This window comes from Amblyraja radiata, chromosome 14, assembly GCF_010909765.2.
Source record: "Amblyraja radiata isolate CabotCenter1 chromosome 14, sAmbRad1.1.pri, whole genome shotgun sequence".
Taxonomy (NCBI): Eukaryota; Metazoa; Chordata; class Chondrichthyes; order Rajiformes; family Rajidae; genus Amblyraja; species Amblyraja radiata.
The window spans coordinates 29,791,807-29,805,420 of record NC_045969.1 but is presented as its reverse complement, the minus strand read 5'-3'; the positions used below and the strand labels follow the sequence as shown (position 1 = coordinate 29,805,420).

Sequence of the window (13,614 nt, the reverse complement as noted above, 5' to 3'; positions counted from 1 at the left end):
CTGTCCGTTCGGCACAGAGACTCTCGCGGCAGCGGCGCAACGCTTCCGACGGCTCCGCGGCCCGGGACACTCGCACTGTCCGGAGTGCTCCATGGCCAGAGCTGCAGCGAGCGATTCATCAGCCCCGCAAGCACTCGACAGCGCCGCAAATACTCACCAGTCCTGGCTCCCCGCATCTGTTCCCGCTGCTGGTTCTGCTCCCATCCCTCCCGCAGCCCCTGCTCTCCAACACCCGCGGACCATGCAGTTTATCCGAGTTTTGACATTTTCGTTGATCACAAAATTTCTCACCACTGAGCGTGAGAAATTTCTGATGAGCGTGAGGGTGTGAGAGTTTGCTTGAGGGCGTGAGTCTCACGCTCAAAGCGTGAGAGTTGGCAGCCCTGATATAAATTATGAGGGGCATAGATAGGGTGGACAGAAACTTTTTCCCAGGTGGAAATGCCCAAGGGGGCATAACTATAAGGTGAGAGGTGGAAAATGTAATGGAAATATGCAGGGCAAGAGAGTGGTGTGCAAAGATGATCTTTGATGGTGTGGGCCTGGAAGGCATTGCCAGGAGCAGTGGTGGAGGCAGATTCGATGGTGGTGTTTAAGAGGTATTTCAATAGGAACATGGAAGTGCAAGGGACAGAGGGATATGGATCATGTACAGGCACAGGAGATCAGTTTAACGTGGCATCAGGTTCAGTGCAAACATTGTGAGCGGAAGGGCCGGTTCCTGTGCTGAACTGGTCTTTGTTCTATGGTGGAGACTATAACATCAAGGTCTCCAGGTTTTCAATATTTAGACTAAGTATTTATTTTTAATGTTGTCTTAACCAAGACTTCTGATTGCATACCTGGTTACGAACCAAGGCCTTGATCACAGCCTTGAAATATTTCTTTGAGACTTTTAAAACACACCCTTTCCCACATTACTGCAGAGATCTGTGCTCCCTCTACCTCTTTCATAAGCAATCCCTTGGGATCGAGTTCGACTTGATAAGACTTTAGCTCCACGAATCCTGGGTTGACTGATGATGCCAGTATGGGAACTGCAGACATGATCACAGATGGGGCAAGAGTTGGAGCCGTTTGTGGGCAGTGGGCAGTGTGCTCCTTCTATGGTTTATGCAGGAGTTATTTTTGCTTCTGATACATACACCTGAAGCTTATAGAAGGACCGGGAACACTGCGGCCCGGTTGGATCTTAAGTTTTGTGCTGGTTCGAAGTCTTGATCTTCCATTGCCTTTTTCTCAGTCAATTAAAAGCTGTACTGGTCTATTGAAAATGGTGGTGAATTTGCACATCAATGGTTGTCTTTGCTGAAGAGGTGGGTCCAGAGATAGGGTAAGTGGTTCTCATTTCTTATGATGTATTTATTGTTGGAGGACAGAGTTGTAAGGCGGGGGCAGTTGATAAGAGGACCTATGTCTTGCAAATGCTGAGTGTGAGGTCCATCTTTAATATTAGTGAACAATCACTTGGAGCTAGACCTTTGCACACGCACAAATGCAAGTGTGATCTGTTTGATGATGGAGATTGGGGTGGTAATGTTGATTCTAGTCTGGATTTGCCATTCGCTGAGCAGGTTTCTCACTCATCCTATAGTTTAATCGCATATTGTTGGAAGTGAGAAAGATTGGGAAAAGTATCTGAGCACAGATGCAGTCTTGCTTGATACTATTTTCACCAAGATTGGCTGGTATATTGATTAAAATCATGGCTTGGCCATCACAAAACAAATACAACTCAGAATTGAATTTCTGCAAAGAGCTGAAATTGGAAAGAGTTCTCCAGAGTACGTCCCGGTTATCCAAGGTTAGTAAGGTCAAGTGTGTTCAGCGGTTGGTGCTGCTTCGTGCAGCTCTCTTGCAGTTGTTATGCCGTGAAGATCACACAGAACCACAATCCCAATCCCACAGCACCACCGAGTTTCCTGTTCCCTACACAGAACCTCGCCATTCCAGTTTTCTGTTCCCATCCAATCCCACCTCATGGCAGAGCTCACTTTACACGACTCAATGTCACAATATTCCAGGCTTCTGATCCCTAGCCAATCCGTCAGCATCACAGTTCTTAGATTTCCACTCACAATCCAATCCCACTCCATGGTAGAATTCACTGAAGAATGGTTTCGGCCCGAAACGTTGCCTATTTCCTTCGCTCCATAGATGCTGCTGCAACCGCTGAGTTTCTCCAGCACTTTTGTCTACCGTAGAATTCACTGTTCTTTGTTCCATCTGCTCCATCCCATACCACCGCAGACTTCCATGATTTCTATTCCATTCCACACCACTACGGTTTCCTGATCCCTAACCAATCTTATACCTTCATAAGGGAAGGAGATATTTTCTATAAAATATAGCAAATACCCTATGGCAGAGGGGATAATTGACAGCAGGGATAATTTAAAGTGCAAGTTTGGAGTCTTGCCTCCTGAGGAGAAGGTTGTCCTTTTAAGATTTCTGAATGCTTTGTGTTTAGAACTATCCCTTCAGTTTCTGCTTTGAGATACAGCATGGAAGTGGGACCTTCGGCGCACCAAATCTATGTCGACCATCCATCACACGTTCACCCTGGTTCTATGTTATTCCACTTTCGCACCTACTACCTATACAACAGGGGCAATTTACCTGCAAACCCACACCTGGGAGGAAACTGGTGCACATGGGGAGAACCCAGGCCGTCACAGGGAGAAGGTGCAAACTGTAAACAAACAACCCACGAGGTCCGCATTGAATCTGGGTCTCTGGCACTGCTCTCCCAAACTCTCACACACTCATCTTGAGCCAAAGGATTGTCTGCCTCAGAGGGCAGTGGAGGCCAGTTCTCTGGATACTTTCAAGAGAGAGCTTTTATCGGGCTCTTAAAGATAGCTGAGTCAGGGGATATGGGGAGAAGGCATGAACGGGGTACTGATGGTGAATGATAAGCCATGATCACATTGAATGGCGGTGCTGGCTCGAAGGGCCGAATGGCCTACTCCAGCACCTATTGTCTATTGTTTTGTGTGCTCTTTCATTCTTTTGTTCCATGACTTTGCTGTTTTGTAAATCAAACCCCTTTCAGACTGTAATTAGAAAATGGAAGAAGTGGACGTTTTTGAAGTGAATTTTTTTGCTCGGCCCCCCCACCAATAGACACAGAAATACAGCAATATCTCAAGATCAAAATTGAACAAATTCTGGGGTTGCACTCAAACCCACAGCTGCCACCCACGTGCACCCAGTGAATATAGAAGCAGAATTTACGCTAGATCCGGAGAGCTGTTGTATGTGAGATCCGTACGCCAGTTCCATGTGAATGTACCAGGAATAGAAATGTTTGCTGTCTGCATAAGGGCTTGCCCATCTTTTACATCCCAGTTGTGATTGGCTGGGAGCCAGCTGCTGGCATAGTATAATTGGTTCTGATTTACAGGGACTGGGGGTTAGCGGGCTCACTCATGTGTTGTTTATTGAAAGATAAATATGAAGCTGCTCCTGGCACATCGATGCCCCACAGTTTGCCTTGTCTGTGGTCAGCCTTTTCACCGTTTGCATTCTTGCTTCGTCCTCAAGGAAATGCTGCAGTTTTTTTTCCCCACAAAGAATTTAACATACAGATCTTAGTAAATTCCTGAATATCTTTTATATCCTGTAATTTAAGCAGGTGACTTCATCAGCAACAGTTATCTGACATGTTACGTGGTGAGGAAAGCACCCTCTGATCGGGTCCTGTGACTTGAGTCGTGGGCTGCATTTGACAGCAGTTTGCTTCTCACTAATGAATGGAGTCACGGCTTTGAATCCGTTGCTCAGAGCCAGAAGAATTAAGATCCGCGAGGGGAGTGTGTACACAGGCTGTGTGTTCAGTGGGGAGATCAGCACGCTAGGAGGCTTTTGATAGTGGAATTACCTGTGGCAGGCTGCTGTTTTCATATTACTCATTTAATTTCTGAACTACTTCTCTCTCATTCAGCCTTCAAGATGGTGGCATTGGATTTATTTTGCTCATAGACAGGAGGCAAGACAAATGGTCCTCTGTGAAGGCATCGCTGCTGAGAATTGCGGTGAGTTTCGATGCAGTACAAATTTCAGCAGCCTTTACATTAAGAGCAGCCTGACATTTCCATTGGACAGCTGTGGAACAGCAAGCAAGCAAAAGGCAATGCCATCACACGTAACAAATGTTCAGCGTGGCATGGAGACGTTGGCAGGGATCTCCAGCTGAGAAGCTAGTAGGTCAGCAGAGATGGCCAGCTTTTGTCAATGACTCCCTGCGGAAGTTCAGGACCCTGAGGCAAATCCCCACACAGGCAAGTGCTGGTGATGGAACCATAATGTTTAGCTGTTGGACTTCTCACAGAGTTCAACGACTGAGTGCAAACGTCTGCAGATTATCTCGGGTTTAGGCTGAGAAATCTGCAGCCTAACGTGCCCAGGTTAGACTTGCAGTATGCCCAATCATTAGAAAGCAAAACACACCTTCAAGGGAAAGGTATGTATGCGTTACATTTACATTCCTTTGATTTTAATTATCCTAAGTATTTGTGTGCTTTATTATTGTTAAATGATAAAGTGACTTTAAACATGCGTGAGTTGCCAGGTTAATTAGCCACGTAAATTGCCCATGTGTGTAGATGAATGGTGGAATCTGAGATGAGTTGATGAGAACATGGGGAGAATATCATTAATGGTTGGCACAGCCTGTTTTCTGTACTCTGTCTCTGTGATTCTAAGGTAAGTTTATTTTTTAATTAATTGATTGTATATTTTATTTATTTTTTGAATGCTCATGATCACTAGAATCATACAGAATCTCCAATTTTGGATGAGAGGACCTCAGAGATTTGAGCAGCATCAGTGAGGGGGAAAGGACGTCAACATATTGGGTTGAAATCAGGACTGCATCATCAACCTCTCACAACCACAGTCCGAGGTCCCAACCTGCTTCAAAAAGACACCTATAATACTAGTGCCCAAGAAGAGCAAGATGATATGTCTCAATGACTATCAGCCTATTGTGATTAAGTGCTTTGAGAGCAAAGATTGAGTGCTTTGAGTGCAATTGAGAGCTAATATGCTGCAGTAACTCAGTGGGACAGGCAGCATCTGTCAAAGGAATGGATAAGTGATTTCAGGTTGTGAGCTATGTCTAGAATGACCTGGATCCAGATAGTAGATGTGATTTCGCTGACTTTCCACTCTGCACTGGACCACTTCAAGAATAGGGCAAATGAGGCTGTTTTTCATCGACTACAGCTTTGTATTCAATGCCACAGGATGGCACAGAGGCAGAGATGGTGGAGCTTCTGCCTCATAGTGCCAGAGATATGGGTTTGATCCTGACCTCGGGTGCTGCTTGTGTGTAATGTGCAAGTTCTTCATATGACCACGTGGGTTTCCTCCGGCGTTCCAGTTTCCTCCCACATCCCAAAGATGTGCGGGTTTGTGGGTTAATTTTCCACTGGAAATTGCTCCTAGTACGCAGGGGGTGGATGCGAAAGTAGGATAACAGAACTAGTGTGAATGGGTAATTGATGGTTGGCATGAACTTGATGGGGCGAAGGGTCGTCTCTAAACTAAACTAAACTAATCTGTCATCCTTTCCAAATTCATCATCAAACTCACAAAACTGGATCTCTGCTTCTCCCCATGCACCTGGATCCACACCTTCCTCATTGGCAGATGTCATCAGAACAGATTGGCAACAACAGCTTCTCCTCGCTGACTATCAGTACTGGGGCACCTCAGGACTGGGTTCTCGACCCCGGGCTCTACTCGCTCAATACACATGACAATGAAGCCAGATACAGCTTCAACATCATCTTTAAATGTGCAACGATACCTCCATCATTAAATAACGGGGATAGACGAGTCAGATTACAGGAGGGAGACAGACAGTCTAGTTGAGTGGTGCCAGAACAATAATCTTGCTCTCAACACGAGCAAGACTTAGGAGCTGAAATTGACTTCAGAAAGTGAAAACCAAGGGACCATACACCTATCTTCATTGGTGGGACTGTGGTGGAAGGATCGACAGGTTCAGATTTCTGGGCATATACATCTTTGATGATCTGGTGTGGGCCACTATGAAATCACCATGAAAGCTCACCGACGCCTCTGCTTCCTCAGTCTTCTAAGAAGATTTGGTATTTCACTGAATTCTCTATCGAACTTTGACAAGTGCACGATGGAATACAAACTTATCGGTTGCATTATGGGCTGGTTCGGAAATTCGGACGCTCAAGAACGAAGAAGGCTGCAGAAAGTGATGGACATCACCCAGTCCATTGTGGATGTTGACCTCCCCACCATCAATGTGATCTATAGGAAATGCTGCCTTGAGGCAGCAGATACATCATTAAAGGCCCACACCACCCTGGCCACTCTTGTTGTCTGGCTGCAACCATTGGGAAGAAGATACAGGAGCCTCAGAACTGTGAACTCCAGGTTCAAGAGCATCTGCTTCCCATCACCAACCAAGTTCTTGAACCATTCTGCACAACCATAACCACAACTCTACCACAATTCTACTGAACCACGAAGACTTTGTATTTCTATGGTTGCTCAACATACTTTGACTTTTGCACTCTCATGGTCTAATTTAAAATAACTGATAATATATTGAATGTTTATATATTCAGTTTGTTGCATCTAATTTGCCTGTAAAGCTACAGCAAGTAATAATTTAATTGTTGCGGTTCACATCCGTTGCGTATGACATTTTTTCTTGGGAATTAAGGTGACCTTCCCATTTTCTCTCATTCTAGGGATCATTTCCAGGGAATCTTCAATTAGTCTTCGTACTTCGTCCTTCAGGAATCTTTCAGCGAGCAATCTCTGACATTAACCTGAGATTCAACCGAGATGATTTTAAACTGAAGGTACCGGTAAGTGAGATGTCTCAAATCTGATTTTGATCTCGGATTTGTTGATTAAAGGTGTTATATCCAAAAATTAACATCCGATTATTGGCTAACAACCTCTGAGACAAGGTCAGCTCACTGCTTACCAATGATGGCCCAGTGGTGTAGCTAGTGGAGTCACTGCTTCACAGTCCTAGCCACTCTGTAATGGAATGGGATGTAAGTTACTGGAGAGGATTCCGAGGGATAAGATATGTTTGTATTTGGTTACACGGGCTGATCTGGGATAGTCAACATAGTTTATATTTGGAGGATTCTGTCTTACGAATTTTATTGATTTTTTTGTAGAAGTAATCAAGAAGGTTGAAAAAAATATAAATAGATTTCAGCAAGGCCCTTGATAAGGTTACACATGATAGGCTACTTTGGAAGGCTAGATTGCATGGGATCAAGGGAGAGCTAGCTAACTGGAATACAGAATTGGCTTCATAGAAGGAAGTAGTGGATGATTGTTTTTCTGACAGAACGCCTGTGACTAGTAATGTGCCTCAGGGATTTGTAGTGGGCACATTGAAGTTTGTTGTGTATATCAACAATTTGGATGATCTAGTAAGTTTGCAGATGGCACTAAAGTAGGTGATATTGTAATCAGTGAAAATGATTATCAAATAATACAGCAAGATTTTTATCATCTGGGCAAGTGGACTGAAGAATGGCTAATGATGTTTAATGCAGGTAAGTACGAGGTGTTGCATTTTTGGAAGTCAAACCAAAGCAGAACATTCACAGTGAAAGGAAGGGCCCTTGGGAGTGTTGCAGAGCAAATAGTTCTTGGAGTACAGTCACATAGTGGCATCACAGTAGATAGGGTGGTCCAGAAGGTCGACGAAAATGTTCAACATGTTGAAAAATTAGCAGCGACCTGAAAGACGCTACGACTCTTTGGACAACAGAGGAGACTACTCACGACCATACAGGCGACACCCTGGCGACACATTAAAAGTAACTTTTGCCTAATTCTCCCTCCCAAAATTAGTCAAAATTAGTAATTCTAATATTTTTAATAAAGTAGGTCAAATTCAATCTGATTAATTAATACCCAATCAGTATACTCTCAATCATCAGCAAATGCCCGGGCATGTGCTATCAAGTGGCATTTAGTCCCAGTAACCTGCTCACTGGTGTCCAGTTTAGATTTCTCTCTGACCACTTGGCTTCTGACCTCATCACAGCTTGATTCAAATATGGACATTTAAGAGGGAAATAAGAAGGGCAAAAGGGCCATGAGATAACATTGGAAGGTAAGGTAAAGGAGAATCCAAAGATACAATTGGATACAAAATTGGCTTGAAGGTAGATGACAAAGGGTGGTGCAGAGATACAAGTACGGTGAGGTACTGGTACATTGAAAATGTGTTCCTGTGATGTTGCTGCAAGAAGATTTTCATTGTATATGTACCTTATGTACGTGCTTTTGCCAAGAAACTCAACTTAATTTGACTGGTTATATTTCTGACTGGAGGCCTATAATAAGGACATGCCACAGGGATTAGTGTTGGGTGCACACTTGATTGTTATTTATATAAATGATTTGGATGAGAAAGTTGGTGGCATGGCAGATGACATTGCAATTGGCCGTATATGGAAAAGCGAAGGTGGTTATATAAGTTTACAATGGGCCGAAGAATGAACATGAAGTGTCATTCAGAAGAATGTGAGGTGTTGCATTTTGGTTGCACTCTTAATTAGAATTCATTAATGGAAGGGAGCGGCGGTGCATGGAAATGGATGTGGAAACTGGAGAAAACAGTTACAATGGTCTGACTGCTCTTAATGCCAGGATGCCATTTTCTGCTGTTTCCTGACTGTCAGTTGATAAGATTGAATGCCTGGTCAGGAGACCAACTGCGATGAGCAGAAAGGATCATGTTTTATTGGCTAAGGCCTATAAAACATGGGGCTAGGTGGTGAGCACTCCTAATTCTCGCATAATTATTATGACCGTTGGCTTTATTAGATTATTGCGTTATTTAGTCAGAATTATTAATTAAAATAATCTGACCAACCAGTAGAGTGCAGTTTTGTTTACTTCTCACCTCCCTTCTCTTATATGCCCTCCTCCCATATCTTCCTTCCAGCCATGAACCTGCGATCACTCCTATTTTTGCTCCTATTTTCTCTTCAAGGTCAGTTGGTTTGTGATAGCCAGCACCTGCTCCCTTTGTCGCATGACTGCCGATGACCCAAATTCTCTTACTACTTCTCATGCCAGCTGTCACAAAGTGGTTCCATCTCCCAGGATATCATTTCTTTCCGAATACCAATCATCAAATAAATGCAAAACGTACACCCACTTTGTATGTTAATACACTCTCCTGTTTTCCTTTCTCTTCAAAGTACTCCAGCATTTTGGTGTCTCTGAAATTCTATGTGCATTGTTTGCATGACTTTCTATTTGAATCTTTCTAGGCAGAATTACCTCCCTCAAAGCATCAACACTGCATTGTCCGGATCTGTAACAATAGTTATCCTATGCCTGCTTTCTCCTGATGATGAACTGTGCAAAAATAACATAGTCACTTCTAAATGTTGTAATGCCACTCAATCCTTGTATGCTCCAGAGTCATCTTCCATGCTTTATAAACGTCACTGTTTCTTAGTTCAGAATATCCTTGCCTTTGAGTCAGAGGGTTGGCGGTTCCAGTCCAGCTCCAGACACTCCAGAACAAAAATTTAGGCTGTTGTTCTTGGTCAATACCGATGGAATGCTATATTGTTGCAAGTGCTGTCCTTGATATGAAACATTAAACCGTACCTCTGTTTCCACTTACGATTTTAAATGAACTTGTGGAACCTTTTGAGAGAAGAGCAAGATTTCCCCAGTGCCCTGAACAATATTAATTCTTTATTTAAACTGGTGTTAAACCAGTTCTGACAAAGTTCAATATAAATAAACACGTCAAAGTTTGCTTCATTTAATTTCATCATGTATTTGCTGCTGTCTGAAAATACTGAATGTTTGTTTAATGATTGAATTGATTTAATTCCAATTTGAGTTTTTGGTGCAATAATTGCAATTTCTTCCTTTGCAGGTCATAATGCTGAATTCAATCTCAGAATTACACAGCTACATCGACAAAACACAATTGACAGAGGAACTTGGGGGGACCCTGGAGTATTGCCACACTCAATGGTTCGGCCATCAGACTGTAAGTTCTCCTTCTAGCTTTCCTCCTAAAAAAAGTCTTGATGTACAAATCGAAGTATTGAAAGCGATCACTTGGAACACTGTAGCTGTACTATTTCTAGCCCAGCAAGCTTCCTTGGCAGAGTTATCTCAGATAGCCTGTCCAGATACCTGTTAGTTACCTGAAAGCCCAAAACCTGCTGGCGAGCCACCGGATTTTGTGAACAACAAAATTGACCCAGGTGACATTCCCACCTAACCTTCCAACCAAACCCTCCCCCCTGTATTCATTCTCATTCTCCACCCTACAAAATGTCTGTCCTTTGGTTATTTAGCACAGCTCTGTCAAGCCAAATGCTCAGCTTAGCTAATTGGAAATCAATGATGAACTGGACAAAGGACCTAACTTCTGCAACACAGTGGCATTAACCATTGTGATCCATGATCCATTGTGGAGAACATTCTTTGAGATAACTGGTAATGAAAATATGCAAATTTCAACAATATGTACAAAATAACTTTTCCGGACTGCATTTAGTCAGAACATAAAACATGTTAGAAGATTCTAATGTCTCAAAAGTTGCAATATTTGTGACATGATTAATAAATTACCTGATTAGAAAATTACTTAATCTAGGCCCATCCTATTTTATCGTATTAATTTTAGTTCACATTTTCTATGTCTTTGGTTCCATTAGGCTATTGAGAGTTTTGCTGTCAAAGTGAAGGAAACTGCACAGGTGCTTCAGACATTTGGAACAGAACTTGCTGAATCTGAATTGCCAAATGATGTAACAGCAACTTTGCGTCTTGTAACAGTACACACAGAAAAGCGAGACAAGATGAAGGTAATGTGATAGACACAATGAGAATGAATGCACATGTAAGTTCCAAGGTGTATATAATGAGTAACTTACTGAACAAGGACTACATTGTCAGCAGCCAAAGAGTCACATGGCATGGATATAAACCCTTTAGCCCAGCTTGTCCATGCTGACCAAGATGCCCCATCTGAACTAGTCCCACTTGCCTGCATTTGACCTATATCCCTATAAACCTTTCCCATTCATGTACCAATAGCTGAGCTAAACCTTAGCTAAGTTGAAACTGCTGGTTTCATTTGCCTCTCATGAATTTTGTCCCATTGAAGTCATGCATGATGTTTGGCTGTTTTTAGCAGCCAGAATTATATTATACACACATATGCACATCTCCTTAATGTGTGTAGTGATTATTGGAAGAAACATGTCCATGCTGAACTACCCATAACAACTCCATTTGAACACATGAGAATGTAGAATGCAATCTGTCGAGATGTCTCTACTGTTTAATATTTGTTACTACAGACAGAAATGTGTACGAACATGTGAATTTAGAGCAGGAATAGTCCACTCAGCTCCTCAGACCTGCTCTGCCATTCAATGAGATCATAACTGGTCAAACTGTAAACTCAACTTTGTATTCTCATCTGCTCCCGGTAACCTTTCATCCCCTTGCTTTCATTGAATTTATCCATCTCAATAATATTTAAAACTTCTCCTTCCATCACCCTTTAAGGAGCCTCACAACCCTTTGAGAGAGAAAAAAGCCTCATCTCTGGCTTAAATGTGTATTTTTAAATAGTGACCCTCTTTTCTGTTCTTCCAGAGGGGGAATCATTCTTTCCCCAATTACCCTATCAAGATCCCAGAAGATGTTATTTCTTCCCAATGTAAAGAAAGTGTATAATCTGAAATTGGAATTCTTATTCTATTTGTGAATTTTAAATTCTCTGTTTCCTCTCTCCAAAAGAATGATATAAGCCAGACACGAAGCCAAGGTTATTGCCTCTTCTCCTGCATTCACGAACCTGTGAACAGAAATCCAGGGCATCTGCTGAACATAGATGAACTGGATAATCGGAGCACAGTGGAACGGTGAGCTTTCATGGTCATTTCATTGACTCTTGCTCCTTTTGAAATGGGACAAAATGTCTAGGGTGAATCATAATCCCATCCTAAATTAGAGGATTGCTATGTCTTGCTCTTCTACTGTACTTTGAATGGCAGTCCTTTGAAAAGGCCACATGTGGCAATTCAGCTTTGACACTGTTTCATGTGGCAGGATAGAGGCTGGAATATATGCTTATGTTAAGAGCGTCCAAAAATCACCACAGACTATTTTGCAATGTTGTAACAAAAATATACAGTAGATTAAATTGTGCCTGTTCAATGAGAAGAACAAGTGAACCTTGGAAATTATGCTCCCCATCCGAATCAAGTTGGAACAGAGTTGTGGCCTGTAAGTGAATTATTTATGCTATGTGTTTCCAACATTTTCTCTCTCTACGTTTCCCAATGTTACTACAGTGCATTCAGAAAGTATTCAGATCCCTTCACTTTTTCCACATTTTGTTATGTTACAGCCTCATTCTAAAATGGATTAAATTCATTTTTTTATCATCAATCTACACACAATACCCCAAAATAAAAATGCAAAAACAGATGTTTAGAAATTTTTGCAAAGTAATTAAAAAGAAATCATTGTAATATCGCATTTACATGCGTATTCAGACCCTTTACTCAGTACTTTGTTGAGGCACCGATTACAGCCTCGAGTCTTCTTGGGTAAGATACTACTAGCTTGGCACACCTGTATTTGGGTAATTTCTCCCATTCTTCTCTACAGGTCCTCTCAAGCTCTGTCAGGTTGAATGGGGAGCTATTTTCAGGTCCCTCCAGAGATGTTCGATCGGATTCAAGTCCGAGCTCTGGCTGGGCCACTCAAGGACATTCACAGACTTGTCACAAAGCCACTCCTGTATTGTCTTGGCTGTGTGTTTAGGGTCGTTGTCCTGTTGGAAGGTGAACCTCCGCCCCAGTCTGAGGTCCAGAACACTCTGGAGCAGGTTTTCATCAAGGATCTCCCTGTACTTTGCTCCGTTCATCTTCCCCTCGATTCTGACTAGTCTCCCAGTTCCTGACGCTGAAAAACATCCCCACAGCATGATGCTGCCACCCACATGCTTCACGAAAGGTATGGTTTTGGCCAGGTGATGAGCGGTGCCTGGTTTCCTCCAGACGTGAGGTTTGGGTTTCAGGCCAAAGAGTTCAATCTTGGTTTCATCAGACCAGAGAATCTTGTTTCTCATGGCCTGAGAGTCCTTCAGGTGCTGTTTGACAAACTCCAAACGGGCTGTCAGGTGCCTTTTACAGAGAAGTGGCTTCCGTCTACCATAAAGGCCTGATTGGTGGAGTGCTGCAGATATAGTCGTCCTTCTGGAAGGTTCTCCCATCTCCACGGAGGAACTCTGGAGCTCTGTCAGAGTGACCATCGGGTTCTTGGTCACCTCCCTGACCAAGGCCCTTCTCCCCCGATTGCCCAGTTTGGCCGGGCGGCCAGCTCTGTGAAGAGTCCTGGTGGTTCCAAAGTTCTTCCAACTAAGAATGACGGAGGCCACTGTGTTCTTCGGGACCTGCAATGCTGCAGAAATTGTTTTATACCCTTCCCCAGATCTGTGTCTCAATGCAATCCTGTCTCGGAGGTCTACGGACAATTCCTTTGTCTTCATGGCTTGGTTTTTGCTCTGACATGCACTGTCAACTGTGGGGC

General features: G+C 43.1%; 1 protein-coding gene across 2 annotated transcripts in view; it reads left to right on the top strand.

Moving 5' to 3' along the window:
* mcf2l (MCF.2 cell line derived transforming sequence like) overlaps positions 1 to 13,614 on the top strand; it is a 108,958-nt gene that overhangs the window by 41,893 nt on the left and 53,451 nt on the right. For both annotated transcript variants that reach the window (XM_033032965.1, XM_033032966.1), the window contains exons 4-8: positions 3,947 to 4,037; positions 6,741 to 6,860; positions 9,929 to 10,045; positions 10,722 to 10,871; positions 11,815 to 11,939. In XM_033032965.1, the coding sequence (XP_032888856.1) occupies positions 3,947 to 4,037; positions 6,741 to 6,860; positions 9,929 to 10,045; positions 10,722 to 10,871; positions 11,815 to 11,939 (603 nt within the window). The remainder of the gene's footprint in view (positions 1 to 3,946; positions 4,038 to 6,740; positions 6,861 to 9,928; positions 10,046 to 10,721; positions 10,872 to 11,814; positions 11,940 to 13,614) is intronic.